We start from the raw sequence: 19702 nt of genomic DNA, 5'->3' as shown, positions 1-19702 counted from the left end.
AGGGTCTACCTCCCCCAGAAGGGGCAGTCAGGAGGGCTGGCGAGATCACCGCCACCCCTCAGGCTGGGTGTGTTTTCGCCCAAGAAGTGCAAGCTACCCGCTGACACAGTTAGATGCCCGTCCTAGTTACCCCTTTGCAGCTATTTCAATAAATGTGGCCCAGTTTTCAACCCAAGCTTGTTGTCTGCGTCTTCTTTAACCCATCTCTGCTCGCAAGTTACCAGCCATAAAATACAAGATACCATAAACATAGTATAACATTTTTAACACAAAATTTAAGACAATTTAAACAGCTAAACAATTTCAATAAAACATTAGACAACATAAAGACAACTGACATGAATGTCCCATCATATGCCATTTAATGCCATTAAATGCCTGGGAGCAGAGGACCTGGTGCACAAAAGATGACAGCATTGGCACCAGGTGGGCCTCAGTGGGGAGATCAGTCCATAAGCAGGGAGCCACCACTGAGAAGGGTCTCTCCCTTGTTGTCATCTTCCAAGCTTCCCTTGGAAGAGGCACTCGGAGGAGAATGCTACTTCCTTGTCGTATCTGGGTAGATTCATGTCAAGAGAGGTGCTCCGTCAGGTATTGTTGTCCCAAGCCATGTAAGGCTTTATAGGTCGGGATGTCAGAGAATTCCGCCACGGATTCCAGTGAGGCCGAATTCTTTAGAATCTGGCCCCCCGGAATTTGTGGCGGAACGGCCTCCTGCCCCCCCACAGAATCCCCCCAGGACAGAACTTACCTGGGGTGGTGGCAGTGGCTGTGGCGGCAGCATGTCTGGCTGGTTGCCGGGCTGCTGTGGCCGCCATTTGCGGCCTTGCAGCCGTGATAGGCTACATAAGTATTTACGTAGCCTATCACGGCAAACAGCAGGGGTGCAAATGGCGTAGCGACCGCCATTTGTGTCCCTGCTCTTTGCCGTGATAGGCCACGCAAATACTTATGTAGCCTATCATGGCTCCTTGCAAGGATGCAAATGGCGGCCGCTACGACGGCCACCATTTGCAGTGCAGCAGCCCGGCCATGGCTGGAGGATTCCAGGGAGAGGGACGGAACACCTCCCTCCCACCGCAGATGCCCCGGTGCAGAGCCAGGTAAGGGATTCATACATCCCTATTTATAGGTTAAAACCAGCACCTTGATTAGGGCTTGGAAATAGATAGGCAGCCAGTGCAAGTGAGCCAGAATTAGTGCTATATGCTCAGACTTTGTGGTTCCAGTTATTAATCTTGCTGCTGAATTTTGCACAAGCTGCAGCTTCTAAACAGTCTTCAAGGGTAGCCCCAGATAGAGTTAACTGCAGTAAAGAACTTGGAGGTTACCAGACCATAGATTACTGAAACCAGGTTATCCCTGTCTAGATAGGAGTGTAGCTTTGCCACCAGCCAAAGCTATAGAAGAAATTCCAGGAGAACCCCCAAACTACGAACTTGGTCCTTCAAGGGGAGTGCAACAACATCTGGAACAGCTTGAGCACCCTCAATCCAGACAGAAGAACCACCCACTAGCAACACACTCACAACCAAGTCAAGCTCTGGCTACTGTGTTCTTCTGTTTCACAAAGCTCCTCCTGTTGTTTTTCTGGCTGCTTGGACCATTTATCTGAGTTTTTTACTGCCTGCTTGTGTGACCTTCTTCTGGCAAGATCTTTGGGCATCCTCTTGGCATAACACAGCCACCCGCACCCTACTCCTAATCTTCACTAGTGATGTATCATTATCCCACAGAGAAGGACTCCAGAGAAGCTTAATATTCAGGCCTTAGCTATTGCCTTTCTCTTCAGTCTTTTCCTAGCCCTTCTATAACATCACACACCAACCAGTACTCCTTCTTCTTCAAAGACTACCAACAGATGGGATGGGCAAACTAGCTACATGGGATGGGCAAACTAGATACATCCCTAGCTGCAGTGGCAGACATGACACGCCCAAGAACACACTGGCCAACACTGGACTCAGCGTGCCCTTATTTTCGCCGTAGTCTATGTAAATCTTTACGTAGACTAGACGTGCCAAAAAAGGAACGCAAAAGAAGGAACGCAAATGGCGGCGCCCCATGGGCGCCGCCATTTGCGTACGCACTTTTTTTCCCCCCAAAGTCACCTGTGATAGGCTACGTGATGATTTACATAGCCTATCACGGCTGACTTTGGAAATCTAGCCGTGATAGGCTACGTAAATCGTTACATAGCCTATCACGGGTGTGTTTTTTTTTTTACTTTAGTTTTTTTTTTTTGCAATGGCAGCGGCGGCAGCCGGTTGGGAGACCGGCCGCCACCCCCGCCCGCGTCGAAACGCCGCCAAACCGCCGTCAGGACCCGCCGCCGAGAGGGACATTCGCCAAAGGTAAGTCCCATCCCGGGGGGGGGGGCGGCGGAGAATTTCCCAACCAACTTTGGGGGGCCGAATGCGTCAGCGCTCGGCCTCCCGAAGATTCGGGGAGAAATTCTCCGCCATCCCTAGTAAATATTTACGTAGGATAAAATGGCGAAAAATAGGAAACGCAAATGGCGGCTGCCATATCCGCCGCCATTTGCTTACGCGTTGTTTGGGGTTTTTTGCTTGCCGTGATAGGCTACATAAATACTTGCGTAGCCTATCATGGCCTCCGCAGGGATGTCAAAGGCGTCCCTGCATTAGCTGTGATAGGCTACGTAAGTTAGGGATGTCAGAGAATTCTGCGATGGATCTCGGTGAGGCCAAATGCCAGTGCATTCGGCCCCCCGAAATCCATCGCAGAATGAAGCCCCCGCCCCCCAACCCACGAAATGTACGCGGGACAAAGTCCCTGCCGCCCCCAACCCACATAAGGCACACGAAACGGAGTACTTACCTGCTCCAGTCCGTGCTGCTTTGTGAATGGCGGCTGTCCTGTGGCCGCCATTCGCTTCCTCCTCTTCATAGCTGTGACAGGCTACGTAAATACTTACGTAGCCTATCACGGCTAACGCAGGGATGCCATTTGTGTCCCTGCGGAGGCTGTGATAGGCTACATAAGTATTTACGTAGCCTATCATGGCTAAATACAGGGACACAAATGGCGGCGGCTACGACAGCCGCTATTTGCGTCCTTGCAGGCTGCCCAGCAGCCGGATGTCTGATTGCAGGCGGCTGGGCAGTATTCCAGGGGGGAGGACCGGATCGCCTCCCCCCCCGTTGAGGATTCCGGGGGGAGGGACAGAGCGCCTCCCCCCCACCGCGGAAACAGAACGGAACAGAAGGTAAGTGTTCCTAACGTAAGTATTTACATAGCCTATCATGGCTATGACCAGGAAGCGAATGGCAGCCGCAGGGCGGCCGCCATTTGCAAGTCAGCGCGGATGGCAGCAAGTAAGTGATCCATTTCGTGCGCCTTTCATGGGTTGGGGGGGCAGGAGCTTCGTTCCACCATGGATTTCGGGGGGCCAAATGCACTGGAATTCAGCCTCACTGAGATCCGTGGCGGAATTCTCCGCCATCCCTACTGCCTTCCCTAGTTATAGCTGGCCCATCAATTAAGAGCATCTGCAAAGCAACACACAATGAATCCCAGGATGTTAGTCAGTATAATCATTGCTCCTGGACCGCAATCTACTAGCAACATCAAAGAAGGCTTATTTAGCCTACAGATTGAACATCTTTGTCTCAGATTATGATAAATAATAATTGGTGTGATGAGATAGTACCACGAGCAATCTCTGAGAAGAACAATTACAAAGCTGGCTCCAGTTCTTAGAGCATCTTGTGTGAGAACAGTGGTTAGCTGCTGAGGAGTCTGGCTAAAACCAGCAAGCCAGGCAGTGATGTCATCACAGGGTGACGCCTGGAATGGAGGGAAAGCTAATTCATTGAATGTTGCAAGGAAAGAGATGATAAAAAGCAGCTTAGGGAACTGGGACATAGCTCTAAGGGAGGAAAGCAGAAGATGAGCCAAACACTTCCTTCATTTTTTTGGGATTGGTGGTTATGAATGGGGTTAGTGGCCATGAATGGGGGTTATCTTCCCAACAGTGTGGCCAAGAATGGGGGGGGTATCTTCCTGATAGAGAAGACTTTTTAATGTCATGCATAGACTAAATGTGTGAAAGTGGGGAAGGACAACATATCACCGTCCCACCTGAAACATCCTCTCTTCCTTCCTCAGTGAAGATGGGTCACTCCAATGGCACTTGCCCATACTCATACATTTTCCAACGTGCTTAGCGTGTGGATTGCTAATGTAATAGTAACTCATATGCACTCAGGAGGGAGCGGGAAGGAAAGAAAGTGTGTGCCACCTCCACAGCTGCTGCAGCTACAACAACAAGGTCAGGGAAGGCAGAGGGCACATGGGTGGATGAGTTGGGGTGGGATGGAAAGGAGTTCGGAATTCTTCTTTATCTCCAATTACAATTCAAGCCAGACAGATACTATACTATATAGTATCTATATAGTATATAGATATTATATAGGGTCATAATGCTTGCACTGGATTAGATATTTGTGATGGGATTATTTAGTACTGATGCCTTCTGTTAGAAAGGCACTTAGCAGAAAAACAAAACAAAAGATGAAACAGAATGAGACTTTATCTGTCCCACATGCACACAAGGCTAGTTTAGAATAATAAATGGAGACCACACCTTCTTTAGTGAAAAAAAGGTAAAATAGTTTACTCACAATAATTATCTTGCATATAAGTTTCAGAAAGAGTTGGTTCATAGAATCGTAGAATCATAGAATAGTAGGGTTGGAAGGGGCCTACAAGGCTATCGAGTCCAACCCCCTGCTCAGTGCAGGAATCGAGGTCAGAGCATCCCTGACAGATGGCTGTCCAGCCTCATCTTGAATGCCTCCAGTGTGGGAGAGCCCACTACCTCCCTAGGTAATTGGTTCCATTGTCATATTGCTCTAACAGTCAGGAAGTTTTTCCTGATGTTCAGGCGGAATCTGGCTTGCTGTAACTTGAGCCCACTCTTCTGTTTCCTGCACTCTGGGATGATCGAGAAGAGATGCTGGCCTTCCTCTCTGTGACAACCTTTCAAGTACTTGAAGAGCGCTATCATATCTCCCCTCAATCTTCTCTTCTCAAGGCTAAACATGCTCAGTTCTTTCAGTCTCTTTTCATAGGGCTTTGTTTCCATTCCCCTGATCATCTTTGTTGCCCTCCTCTGAACCCTCTCCAGTTTGTCCGGAGCGTAAAAAACAGCAAAAAAAAAAAAAAAAAACCAGCAAGAAAAACAGGGAATGTGAATGGCAGCCACTATGCCATTTGTGTTCCCCCCTTTTTTTTTTTTGCCGTAATAGCCTACGTAAATATTTACATAGGCCAAAACAGCAAAAAAAAAAAAGGGAACGCAAATGAGACACCATAGCCACCGCCAGTTGCGTCTGCTGTTTTGTTTTGTTTTTTGCCATGATAGGCTACGTAAATATATCACAGCAAAATACAGGGATGCAAATGGTGGTGGCTACGGCCACCGCCATTTGCATCCCTGCAGGCTTCCCAGCGGCCAGCTGTTCGGCTGTGGGCGGTCCCGGCCGGCGGCTCTGCGGAATCTCTGCAGAGCGGAGCCGGCCAGAGAGAATTTCGGGGGGAGGGATGGAGCACCTCCCCCCCACCGCGAATGTCACCCTTCAAAAAGGTAAGTGACTTTCATATATCCCTAGTACTCCAGATGAGGCCTAACCAGTGCTGAGTAGAGGGGAACTAGTATTTCCTGGGATTTGGAAGCTATGCTTCTACTAATGCAGCCCAAAATAGCATTTGCCTTTTTTGCAGCCACATCACATTGTCCAGTCCATTTTGTTCCATTACATAGGCAGGAGCAAGAGAGCTAACACACGTGTGCTCCCAACAATGGATGAGGTTAGAGGGGGAGGAAGGGGAGGATCAAAAGGAAGAAATCACAGGAAACCACACTGTAGGCTATAGAGATCCTAAAGTTAACTGTGGTCAAAATTCCCATGCACTAACTAACTAACTCAACACTGCCTCCTTCCAGTAACTTGCAGACAAGGTTGCAATATTCCCAACAATTTGTTCCAAGGTTTGTATTTCAAGCCAGGAGTACAAACTGAACTTCAGTGACATTTCTAATTACTTGTCACATTTTGCTGATATTTGACTGCAAAATGCAAACTAATATTTCATCTCTACTTGATCACATGACTCTCTCAGAGTTCATTATCCATATCTTGAAGCACAATAAAAAATTAATAAACTGTGGCCAAAAAAATAAACCATCTTCTTAAGATGGCATTCCTGTTTAGTAACATGGTGGTTTCTCAGCTAGCCTCATTACTTTGGAAGAGTGGAATGGAGACATTTATCAAAACAATTCATTGACCAAGGTGCAGGGAAGGTAATTTACTCGTATAATAATATAAACTAATGTGCAGAGTAGGAACTCTTTGGTTCCCATTCATGTTTGATATCCTGATGTTTTTTTTTCTCTGCTCATCAGAATGAAATCACTTGTATTACTACTTGGGAAAAGGTTTTAATTGTCTCCTTTTAAACACAGAATATTATATCTATACAGAAAATACACATGCTAAATGAGTAACTCACAAATTGAATCTGAAAGCATAAGGGAGGCAGCCCCAACACTTCTAAAGCCATCCTCAGGTTTCAGCATCAAAAATATATGTTGGCAATGGTGCTTGATCCATGTCTCAAGGGCAGAATTGTAATGATACTTTTTGTAACTAGAAGCAAAGTGCTAGAGGCCATTATTGTCTGTCTTAATCTCCCTTTTCCCTAGCATTTTTGTGCAGCTCAAATGCTTCTCAGAAAAACAGATGGCTTCAGGGACCCAGCCATGTTCCAGTCAGAATAGCCCTGTGAAATAGTGACAGCAAAAGTGACACTATGGCAAGAAAACAATTAAACCAGAAAACAAAATAAAAGTTAATGCAATTTAACGTAATGCTTCAGGGTCTTGTGGAAAGTAACGAAAGTTGCCATGCTAAAGTAATCCAGGTTTATTTAGATAACAGGCAGTCAAAAAATAAACTACGATGTTTGCTTTGCATTAGGCCTGGATGAATCTGTCTATTTGCTTTCCATAACGTTCACCATTTTTCAAGCACAACTTCGTTCCCTCCTGTTTCTGTGTTTAAAGTCCATACAAACATTCATGCACAACTTTAGGCACACAAAAATTCATATGCATTTTTGTATGCTATTTCTCCCTTATGTATGCCTTTCTGTACACAATTTTCTATCTATCTAGAAGTATTTCCAGGCAGCCTTTAAGGCTTAATTGCTGCCAGCGTATGCATTTTTGCATGCTTTTTCAAAAAAACAGTGAACCTCATCACAAAATTCAGAGCAGTTGTGGAAACTGAAGGAAAATAGCGTACTAGTTCAGAAAGTGTGAATTAGGTCAGTTTGTATTAAAACCCAAACCAAATTTTGCCCCTGGCCCTTCTTTGCATCTTGGTAAAACCCCTTCATGTGCTGATGGCAGGATTTTGTACAATCCCTTGGTATTCTTGTGTCCCAACCTGAAGAATATTTTCTTGGAGTATTTCCAAATTTTATTGTAATACAAATTTCAAGAAACCATGCATAGAATCTCTGCCTTACACCTCACTCCTAGCCATACTTAGGCTAGCCCCATGATTAGGCAAGGTTGGTCACTTGCCTCGGGCAGGAGATGATCTGAGGCAGAGACATGCTGTCCTCCCCACTTGTTCGTGTCTGAGCTGTGGTAACTCACTATCTCCTGAAAAAAATCCCATTCCCCTTCTTGCTTATGGAGGAGCCTGGCTATAGAAAGATGGAGCATATTTCACATCAAAAGAAACTATCTTTACCTGAGAGCTTCTCAGCCTCACTGGCTTGGGCAGAAAGCCTGGAACACTTTGTTCAAACAAACTAGCAGAGTAGCATCTTCTTTCACAGGCAGGGATAATCTCTACTGTTTAATTGTATAAAGTTAGTTGTGAAATGCTAATGTAATTTTGAATAGAACTTAAGAAGAGGGGAGATATAACAGCCCTCTTCAAGGGCACATCAGAACATATGGAGCTAGCCTTATCTCCTCAGTGACAACACACATGCTGGCCAGAGTCCCCAGCCAACATGTGGTCAGCTCAGTCTGAAGGGGGGCACCTTACATGTGGTTTCCTCCACAGGGATAGGAATGCTGAAGTCAGGGTTCCTGTTCCCCGATTGGAAACCCTCCACATGTAGAAGGTGTCTCCTTTCTGAGATGACCCTGCATCAGCCAAGGAGCATGGCTGGTGTGCTCATCACTGCTAAGGTGGCGGGACGAGCCTTTTGCATTCCTGCTTGCCTTTCATGCGCTCAGTATCCATGGGTACTGAATGCCGAATAGGGCTAATTATATGGCATAGCTTGGAAAGTAAAACTAAAACACAGAAGCACATGGAAGGTCTTCACTAGCAGGATTGTTAGAACTGTTCTATAGTTGTAGACAATAAAGTAGTTACTGTAAATCTACTGCAGTCCCTGACACACACTAAGCCAACCAACCAACCAAATACACTGTGAAGTTCCTAGTATCAACTGATCTCTCTCTCTCTCTCTTTCTCAAATTCTTGTATGCTCTGAAAATACATGTGTGTAAATGTACAGGAAGAGGATGCAGGTGGCGTAGTAGTGTGAAATATAGTTGCTCTTACTAATGATCTGAAATAAATGTTTTCTGAAAAAACAACTGTTGTGCATAGTTAGGGTATTATGCACCTTGACTGGGGAGGGGATGCCATTTGCTGTTCTGCCTCAGGAAGCAAAATGTCTTGGGCTGGCTATGGGAAACACTTCTCAATAATTTAAATGGTCACAAATCTACCATAAAATTGTTAACCACCAGATCAGCACACTCAATCTTGGAGCTTTTTGTGAACCAGGGCAGAATTTGGTAGGACCTGCAATCAAAGTTAACACCTTCTAGGAAAAGTTATTGCCCAGACCATATTTTAGACTAAACTGTGGGATTTAAGTGATATACATTCATTAATAGGGCAGAGGTGAAATCCCTTCTCTCCCAAGTTTGAGGTCCCACTTAAAGGCTGCAAAGTTGGGGAAAAGGTAATTTCAGTTATTTGGAGGAGGAGCTTCAACAGAGCTCCTCTTCCAACATTTTATTTATTTATTTATTATTAAATTTATTAATCGCCCATCTGGCTGGTCACCCAGCCACTCTGGGCGATGTACAGCATACAATAAAACAGTTTAAAACAATAAAATTCTACAATAAAAACATTTTCTAAAATACCCTAACCCACCCCAAATGCCTGCCTGAACAACCATGTTTTTAATGCACGGCGGAAGCTCATTAAAGAGGAGGCATGGCGGAGTTCCCTAGGGAGGGAGTTCCACAGAGTGGGGGCCACCACAGAAAAGGCCCTCTCCCTCGTCCCCACCAGTCTAGCTGTCCTGGCTGATGGGACAGAGAGAAGGCCATCCGAGGCTGATCTTGTTAAGCGGCCTGTCTGGTGCTGCTGGAGGCGCTCCTTAAGAAAGGCTGGGCCGGAACCATATAGGATTTTAAAGGTCAAAACCAACACCTTGAATTTGGCCCAGAAAACAACTGGTAACCAGTGCAGCTCCTTCAGCACTGGAGTGATGTGATCTCGCCGGCGGCTGCCTTTAATCAGGTGAGCTGCCGTGTTCTGTACCAGCTGCAGCTTCCAAACCGTCTTCAAGGGTAACCCCACGTAGAGCGCATTATAGTAGTCTAAATGAAAGGAGATCAGGGCATGTATTACCAATGGCAGCAGATGGTCGGGAAGGAAGGGGCACAACTGCTGTATCAGATGGAGTTGATACAACACTGTCTGGCTCACAGCTGACACCTGAGCCTCCATGGACAGCTGGGAGTCCAAAATGACCCCCAGGCTGCGGACCTGGTCTTTCAAGGGTAGCCATACCCCATTCAGCACCAGGTCAACATCCCCCAGCCTCCTCTTGTCTCCCACCAAAAGTACCTCGGTCTTGTCAGGGTTCAGCTTCAGCTTATTCCTCCCCATCCAGCCACTCACCATCTCCAGACATTTGGACAGAGATTCTAAGGCCAACCTTGGTGAAGATTTGAATGAGAGGTAGAGCTGCATGTCATCTGCATATTGATGACACCGCATCCCAAACCTCCTGATGATAGCCCCCAGCAGCTTCACATAGATATTAAATAGCATCGGGGAGAGGATGGAACCCTGTGGCACCCCACAAGTGAGTGGCCACGGGTCTGAAACCTCCTCTCCCAGTGCTACCCTCTGGTACCTGCCAGAGAGGAAGGACCGGAACCACCGCAATACGGTGTCTCCAATGCCCAACCCCTCCAGGCGGTCCAGGAGGATACCGTGGTCAACAGTATCAAAAGCCGCTGAGAGGTCGAGGAGAACAAGGAAGGAGCATTCACCCCTATCCAGAGCCCTCCTCATATCATCTACCAAGGCCGTTTCTGTCCCATGCCCAAGCCTGAAGCTCGACTGAAATGGGTCTAGATAATCAGTTTCTTCCAAGTGTGCCTTCAACAGCATCGCCACCACCCGCTCAATCACCTTGCCCCAAAATGGCAGATTTGAGACTGGGCGAAAGTTGTTCAGAACTTGAGGATCCAAGGAGGGCTTCTTTAAGAGTGGTCTTATCACTGCCTCCTTGAGGGCTGATGGCATCACTCCCTCCACAAGGGAGGCGTTCACCACCGCCCTGATCCCCTCACCCAGTCTCTCTCTGCAGCCCATAATGAGCCAAGATGGGCAAGGATCAAGTAAGCAGGTGGTCAGCCTTACAGATGAAAGCACCTTGTCCACTTCATCAGGAGGAAGAAGCTGGAACCGATCCCACAAAACCGGTTTGCCACAGGCCGCCTCTTGCTCACTAACTGTATCCACAGCGTGCAGAGTAACACACCTAATCTGATCAATTTTATCTGCAAAGTGCCTTGCCAAGGCCTCACAGGAGGCCTTAGAATGCTCCAGTGGTTCAAGAGCCACAGGACTGACCATGCTCTGGACCACTTGGAACAGCCTCCTGGGAAAGCACTCTGCAGACGCGATAGAGGCAGCATAATATTCCTTTTTTGCTGCCTTCACCGCCACGTGATAGGTTGAAGATACAGCTCTAGCCCGTGTCTGATTGTCTTTGGAGCGAGACTTCCACCACCGGCACTCTAGCCGTCTCACCTCCTGTTTCAGAGGAGTACAACAGTACAGCAGAGGCTATTATCCATCCTGCCATACATTACCTGTTGTATAGAGATGTTATTAGAGATCAAATCATTTTCTTTCACAGGTCTGTAGTGTATTGGTGTTTACTGACTCAAGATTTACTATATCTGACTCTTGAACATAATTTTGTTACCCATAGGACAATGCTGCTTGCAGCTGGAGCTGATAAAGTTAGGAGTAAAGTCTGTGAAGTGGAGCTCATCTAATATAAATGGTCCCAAAATGGTTCATATTGTAATTTAATCTGTAGTTATTTCTCCATGTTCTATGATTATGCCTTTTTAAAAAAAAGATAAAGATGAAGCAGTATTTTGTGATGAGCTGTGGTTGAAACAAACTTACTGATGGACTGATTGAATTTCAGTGGTAGTTACTACTAAGTAGGTATACTTAGAAACATAATAGCTCTTCCATTCATCCTTCCATTCAGTTCCACTTCCACTCTATTCCACTTCCATTCATCCTTATGCTTGCTCTCATTTAGCTGGGTTGAATGCTTAAATATAGCAGCTAAATTCTGTTCTATTTACATGTAAGTAAATTGTGATATAGAGACTCTAATGCTAAATTTTAAAGGCAAGTTAGTCAAGAGGAGTTTATGGGAGTAAGTAGATGGTAAACGGAAGGCTAAGTGATTGGTTCAAGGATACACAGACCATCCACAGAAATACCAAGAAGAAATCATAGGATGTGGCATACACGTTGTAGATTGTCCACAGCTATTACCAGAACACATCATTCCTTGGATCAGGAAAATATTGTTTTAGGAGAAAGATAAGGGGAAAACATTCTTGTAAGAAACTGAAAATTGTAAAAAATGCAGGGAATTCCTTTTTGTTGAGTAGGGACTAAATATTTGGTGGAGGCTAAGCTTTGAGAAAACATTGCTCTTCTCTCTGTAAGCACCTCACCATATGATACAAATATAACTCATTTTCACTGCTGCAGATGGCACAGAGACAAACAGAAAAACCCTGCATAATGCAGACAATGCCGAGTTGCTTCATTTAAAAAAACAACAACAACGAACCTGGAAACCTTCCCAGATTAGACATCTGTCTCCAAGTTACACTTTAGAAGAGGGGGGCAAACAGCCATGACATGTAGAGGATTAATGACTTATTCTTTCCACTCCAGTTCCAACTGATTTTCTCAGCTCATTCCTACTGTCATTTCAGCTAAACTAAATGGGCTGAAGGAAGCCAATACAACGTTTAAAATACCAGGTTGGGGGAAGGGGGGGGGGACAGGAGGATCAAAGAGTGAACACAACAAGAGCTAGATACAGATTGCCTATCTAGAAAATACGACTTGAAATATACATCGATGTATGTCACCATCCATGTGAAATATAATTCTGAATTCACTTTAACACATCTGACATAAATAAGACTGCTTTATTTTGTTTTTCACTGGTAAAATAATGTACTCTATTAATTATGATGACTACTTTGATTACAATCTTTGATTTCCAAAATACATCGGAGTTTCATACAAGTTCTCTACACAAAAATACTTCTGAAAACCCACTCCTACACTGAAATCGTCTCCAGGAGTGATTTACTCTGAGCTGACTGTGTTTGGAGGTTGTTAGGGATATCTGGCATTGTGGCCATCCAGCAGCCACCCTGGAGCAGGGACGCAAACGGCGGCGGCTGTAGCTGCTGCCGTTTGCATCCCTGCAGTCAGCCATGATAGGCTACGTAAATGTTTACGTAGCCTATCAAAGCTGATTAAAACAAAAACATTTACGTAGACTACGGCGAAAATAAGGGGAACGCAAATAGCGAGACTAAGACGTGCCAAAATAAGAAACACAAATGGCGGCGCCCATGGGCGCCGCCATTTGCATACGTGCGTTTTTTGTTTTAATCAGCCGTGATAGGCTACATAAACATTTACGTAGCCTATCATGGTGTTTTTTAAAATTTAGCCGTGATAGGCTACGTAAATCTTTACATAGCCTATCACTTTTTTTGTTTTTTTTTTAACTTGGAAATGGCGGCAGTCACAGCCAGTTGGAAGACTGGCCGCCGCAGCTGCCGCCGCCGAACTGCCGCCGCCGCCGCCAGGAAGATCTGCCCCAGGTAAGTCCCGTCCCGGGGGGGGTGGGGGGCCGTTCCGCCACCGATTTTGGGGGGCCAAATGCGCTGGCATTCGGCCTCCCCGAGATCCGTGGCGGAACATTCGTACATCCCTAGAGCTTATCAGGGAAAAATCAGATTTCCTGAGACTGCTTAAAGTCCAATTCTTTTCCTTAAGTCAGCCCCAACCCCTGCATTTACCTCAGGTATGCCAGCCCTGCCCAGAGGTGTGCCTTTCACTGTGACCCCAGTCAAGGGGTGTTTCCTGTGTGCTTCCTATCCCTGCACAACCCAATTAGTGTCTACACAGAAGTAGACTCCCATTGTGCTCAATGAGGTTTGTCCCCTGAATGTTCACATCAGAATTTACAGAGATCCCCCTCAACTGAAATGGCACAGTTTAAAGCACAAATTCCCTCAAAGCTGTAAAGCGCGATCTCAAGGCTCCGATTCTCCATTGTTTGGTTTATTGCCTTAGGAAGTGACTACCTCACACCTTTGTTATAGAGATCGTGCTCAGCATTGGGTTAGAAAGGGGACTGGTTTCCCAAACCTGTGTTCCCCCCCCATCTTTCCCATCACAAGCATATGTGTGTCTACTCGGAAGTAACTCTCATTGTGGTCAATGAGGCTTGCTCTTGAAATGCAGGTGCATCTGGAGCTTCAAGTGAAAGGAGAAAGGGGAGAAGAGTGGGAGAGGGGAAGCCTCTCCTATTGGTTGAGCAGCTCCTGTCAGTCAGATGATGTTCACTCTAACCCCCACCCCCACCTGGAAGTATGTTCTGTGAAGTGATTTTTACTGGTGCAGAGCACTTGGTCATGGAGCCCTGCATGGACCAAAGCACAGCAAAGCTGATTCCTTTTAAAAAATCTGGTACTCCTCCATTCACTTTTCCTTCCACTATCGTGGAATCACGCCCCCCTTGCTGCTATAGAAATCTGCCTTTGAATGATAGAAATTTAATGCAAGTTAGCTTCTTATTGGTTTTTATATTGTGTTTCTTCTCAGTTTAATGATAATCCGTTCATTTTTTAAACCCATTCAGTCCATTTTAATTCATAGTATTCATGTTTTAGATCTATGGTTTTAGATTTACAGTAATTAATCATTTTACTCTCCCTTGGAACATGGTTTGACAAATATTTTCCCCAGAAGCCTCTGCATCTTGCAAGACTCGTGCACCATCCTACATAATAGACTACCTTGCACATATATATATCCAAAATAGAGTTATTTGGTTTTCCACATATTTTCTTATATGTCACTCTTATACATTTACAATGTTCATAGAGAAATAAATGATACATATAGGGAGCAATCCCATGTCCCCTAGACAGCGTCTGGGGGACATAGGATTTTTCAGTTTCTGGGCTCCGAGTTTGGAGCCAGGGATCTGACCTTGGAGCCCAGAAACTGCATTCCCTGCCCCTTCCCCACCCCCTTGTAGCTGGCACAGTTCTCTCTGCACCAGCCAGCTACATCTTCGCACTCTGAAACGTGTGGAGCTGTTTGTGGAGTGTGGAGCTGGGGAAAAGGGGGCAGTTCTGGGGGCTGGGAGGGGAGGTGACCATGGAAGCTGCATTATGCAGCTTCCTATGCGCTGTGTTGCCTCCCCCCACTACTGCTTTGAGGCTCCCTGGCTAGACAGGAGAAATCACCTGTCTAGCAAAAAAATGCAGGGTAGCCAGATCAGAGAGGCGAGGATCGCCTCTATCCTCCAGCTGCCCTGCATTGGATAGTAATCAGCCTCCAACTTTGGAGGCTGGCAACTATTTCCATAGGATTGCGCCCTAATATGTATTTTCATATGAAGTTTGAATCAGTTTGATTTTAACAAAGCATTATAGTAAAAACATTTGTACTGCTTTGCTGTGACTTTCACTGACCCTTTCACTGACCTAGGAACCTACTGTAGTAGGAAAGATGACATTTTCTCAGCGAAACCCAGGAAAGCAGCAAAATGTATTTCAGACAAAAAAAGTTGGGAAAAAGAAGAATAAATGTTAAACAATGTACATGTTAAAGTTATGATGCAAATGACATGAAATACTGCAAAAAGTAAACAGGACCTATGAAAGAGAAGCAGGCAGCATCCTGTTTTGAATGGAAGTGTAGCTCAGAAAAGCTAATAAGTAGGGATGGCTGGAACCCCCTGTGCCTGCCCCGTGCTTTGCCTGCTGAACCCCTGCTTCTTACTAGACTGGGTGAGCAGCACAGGGCGAGCCAAAGGGGCCATCGGGGGAGGGGGCTCAGCAGCAGTGCGAAGCATCTGTTTGTTTGGCTGCCGACCTAGTCTCCATGCAAGCCCCATTTTAGCGCAAGATGAGGACTCTGTATTTTTTGTAGATCTACTGCAGCGAATGATGGTGGCCATGAAGGGCCATTTCAACCATATTAGAGACATCTAATATGGCTGCAATGACCCTTTATGGCCACCATTGCGCACAATGTTTCTGTGAAACAGACAGAGTCCCCATCTTGCGCTAAAATGGGCTTGCATGGAGACCATGCAGCTGCCATAAGTCTTGCATGGCACGGTGCAGCACGGGAGTTCACCAAGCCGGGTTCAGGGGTGCGGATGGAGCAGGATTCGGGAGGTTCCTGCACTGAGTCAGGCACCCATGCCATCCCGCTAGCAAGTAATGAAATAAATATATTACTCATAGTTGACAACTTGGGGAAAAATAATAACTAATTGTTAGAGAAATTCCTATATCGTGGGAAACAAGTCAGCAGTTGGTAAGAAATCATTTAAATATGAGAGATAAAATACAATGACTCTTTATGGGAACTAGAGGTAATTTCACCTTTCCTCACAGAACCCAACATCAATTCTCACAGGATCTCTCCTCAGAAGGACAATGGCACCAGTCCTCATTGACACCTCCATTTTGCTCCCAACTCAGAAATATTATTTGGTAAAATAATAATCCTTAAATATGCTCCTAGAATGTTTAAAAATGTGTTTTGCTTACAGCTACTGTGTATTGTTGTATTTCTCCATGCTCTTAAATCAAATCTAAATAATGTCAAAACTGCTTGAGATTTTGAAGTAAAAGATGAAAAGACACCTGATCTCAGATTCTTCTATTACTAAAAAAGCTCTGTGTGTGAATACTAGGAATATTATAACCTTACAGTTCCTAGGATGGTTACCTCCTGATCCATGATCAATGCTACATACCCAAACACTATAGCATAATATCCCAAGGCAAGGACAAATCTGCAACAATGGTCCCATGAAGTGGAACAGTGTGTGACCTCATGCCATGTCACAAGAGTTTCATGATGTCATGGACTATGTTTAGTGCAAAGAAGCCCAAATTGCCCTGTTAACACGCCGTGACTATGGATATGAATTTCTCAAGATAAAAGCACACTGTATCTGCTACCCCTTCCAATCAATATACAGCACATATATCCGAAGCTGTGAACAGCACCGACCTGAGGACAACATGCATACGTTGGCATTCTCAGTACTATCAGAGACCCTCAGTTTTTCAGGGTGTCTAAATGCAGTGCTTATGCATGAATGTTTGAAGGTTGGGGGCAATACTAGCAGGCAAGATCCCTGCTCTTTGCTCCTATATTGTCATATCCATTGATATGTCACATGAATAAGGACAATGAGTCCTCATTTCAATATATTTCATTGGTACCAACCTGAATTTATCCATGTACCTGTAATACAAATGTTACAGTCCGAAGTGGAGAAAAATATAATTCACTGAAGCCAAAAGGGACTCCTACCTAGGGATGTATTGACTGCACAAAATCTGCTCCGTCTGTGTTTCGCGGATTGTCAGGTGCCTTTTGTTCCATTGTCCGCCCACAGACGGATGATTTTTTTTTTTGTCTTGTGGAAAAATACACGAATAATTATATAAGTATTTACGTATTTACATAATTTACCTTAGTATGTAATATTTAGCGTATTGTCCTCCATTCCATTCAACATTTTCTCAGCAGAAACTTACACATTTTCCTATGAATTTATATGTGTAAATTTTTTGGGGGGTGGGAATCATCCAGAAGTCCATGGACTCCATGCGGCCTGGGGCGGGGGGGTCACTCCGCAGCGGATTCCGCAGGTCAGATTCTTAGAAATCCGAGCTCATTTTAGTCTGTCTTGAATTTCTTCAGCATCCCTACTCCTATCTTACTTAGTGCCTTACATTCCCCTAATCTGTGTGAACCTGGCAGTTCTGTGCATATTTTACCATGCTTCTAAACTCAATATCCATAATTAAATAATTTTATATAGAGAGTAACTTAGGGTACAATCCTACATATGTTTAGACAGAAAAAAGTCCTACAACTGCCAGTATTCCTCCGCCAGCCATGCTGGGGAATGCTGGGAGTTGTATGACTTTTTTCTGTCTAAATATGCATAGGATAGCTCCCTTAGTTACATAACAGGATATAGGATAGCACCCTTAGTTACATAACAGAGTAGCTTCCACCACTAAAGCAATTGGTGTGGCTCAATAGTAAAGGCTGGACCCAAATTACTTGTTCAGAATGTTTTCTTCCAGTCCTACTTTTTGATTCTAAGATCACTCATTAAAGGTCAGGAAAACAATTGCCTGAGGGAGGTGTGTATTTTATCTGGATTGCAGCAATACAAGCAGTGACATCTGTTGAACTATTTTCAGTCAAAGGATTGTATGAATCCATCAACTCTTCGGAATGGAAACACCTCCACTGTCCAGATATTAAGATACATTCAATCTGGAATCAGCAAAATAATTTGCATGGAGAAAACCCATACATAACAATACATTGTTAGCCAAATGTGATAAGGCTTGTCATAGACAGGAAACCCATGTAAAGACATTACTTACGCCTGTCGGTCCCGATACATCTTGTTAACTTTTTCCCGCTGGTAAGTCAGCTGAGTCAGCTTTTCTTGTATCCTTGCAGCTTCTCCAGGAGTGGCCCTTTTCAAAACGGCTGTCTTCTTACTGCGAAGAACTTCAGTCTGACCTGAGTATCTTCCTAGACTGTCTTTAATTTTCTGCAATGCCATATTAAACAACAAAAAAGATGTAAAGAATATATTAGATACTACTGAAAAGAAGCAGCAAGCTATTGTCTAAAATATTTAACAGATATAGAATGCTCTTAGCTCTTGATAAAGAATGATATAACTCCAAGATTATATGAGACATGAGTTAGTGAGTGGTGTGGCAAGAAACATATGAGGTGGGGGAGAGTGCCAGTCCTTATGTAGCCATCCATACATAAGAGGGAGATGACAACATGCTTCCATGAACCCCAAGATTTGCAGAAGTGCAAAAAACAAAAAAAAGATAGAAAAAACATTAAGGGACACCACTCCTCAAAACAGCCAAGGATGGCTGAGCATGATCAGTTGGCAAGAATGCTGGCTCAATATTGTGTGTGTGTGTGTGTGTGTGGAAAACCCACAAGGGGTGGTGGTGGAATGGACTGGCTGACAATCTGAACTGCAGTACTCTACACTGCAGCATTGCAAATCCCACTTATACTTTTTACAAAGTACAAGGAGAGTACGTGGAATGCCCTTCCCAGAGAGACTCACCTGCCACCTATGCCGTACGTTTTAGGCAGCAGGTAAAGTCCTTTTTATTATCCCAGGCATTCTAGTTCTTCTGTTTTTATTGTTTTAAATCTGTTATTGTATTTTTAGATACTTACACTGCTCCTGGTTTTTACTTGTATTTTGGTTTTATACTACAGTTTTAAACTTTTAAAAGTTTTATACTAGGTTTTGTCAGGTTGTTGTATTTTATGGTCTTAACTGTGTAATAGAACTTCAGCTCCGGAGTGGTATAAAAATAAAATACATACATACATACATACATAAAATGCAGCATGTCAGTATTTTGAACCTCTGCGGATAGGGTAATTTATGGATCTGAAGGACCACCTCTCCCAATACATTCCTGCTATGCCCTGAGATCATCACTGGAGGCCCTGCTCCAAGTCCCCTCACATACTGAGATTAGGTGGGTGGGCTCCTCCTAAATGGGCCTTTTCTGCGATGGCCCCCGAATTGTGGAATGCCTGCTGTTGACTTTGTTGACTTTCTGGCACCAGGAGAAGAACTTTTTTTTTATCCTCTCAAGCCTTTTAATTTAATTGTTTAGCTGCTGCTTGCTTTACTTTTAATAATATGTTTAAAGCTGCATTTTACAATTAACCTTCTCCATGTTTTTAACTGCTCAGTTTTTTTTAGCTGCTTTGATATTTATCTACTGCTTTTAACACTGTTGTTCTTGTTACTGCTGCTGCTTTTAAATTCTTTTGGTTTTATTATTAGTTTTATTGTGTTTATTTTTACTGTGTATTTTGCTCTGACAGTTTGGCTATAGGGCAATCATCATTGTCATCTAAAACTGAATCTGCAACACAGATTAAATCTTAAAGAAAGGCTAGCTAGACAAACTCAGAGATTCGAGTGA

The 19702-nt window shown here is 44.5% G+C and overlaps 1 protein-coding gene across 1 annotated transcript in view; it reads right to left on the bottom strand.

Annotated features, from left to right (window-relative positions):
- The window catches only part of DMD (dystrophin), a 1907270-nt gene that overhangs the window by 961061 nt on the left and 926507 nt on the right, over positions 1–19702 (bottom strand). The window contains exon 42 of the mRNA XM_084843968.1: positions 18101–18273. Coding sequence (XP_084700094.1) covers positions 18101–18273 — 173 coding nt within the window. The remainder of the gene's footprint in view (positions 1–18100; positions 18274–19702) is intronic.

The sequence above is a fragment of the Heloderma suspectum genome, chromosome 3 (assembly GCF_057233095.1).
Source record: "Heloderma suspectum isolate Gila_16-S chromosome 3, 16-S_ref, whole genome shotgun sequence".
Classification (NCBI taxonomy): Eukaryota; Metazoa; Chordata; class Lepidosauria; order Squamata; family Helodermatidae; genus Heloderma; species Heloderma suspectum.
Note: the sequence above shows the minus strand (reverse complement) of the source record. Positions and strands in the feature narration are given on the sequence as shown.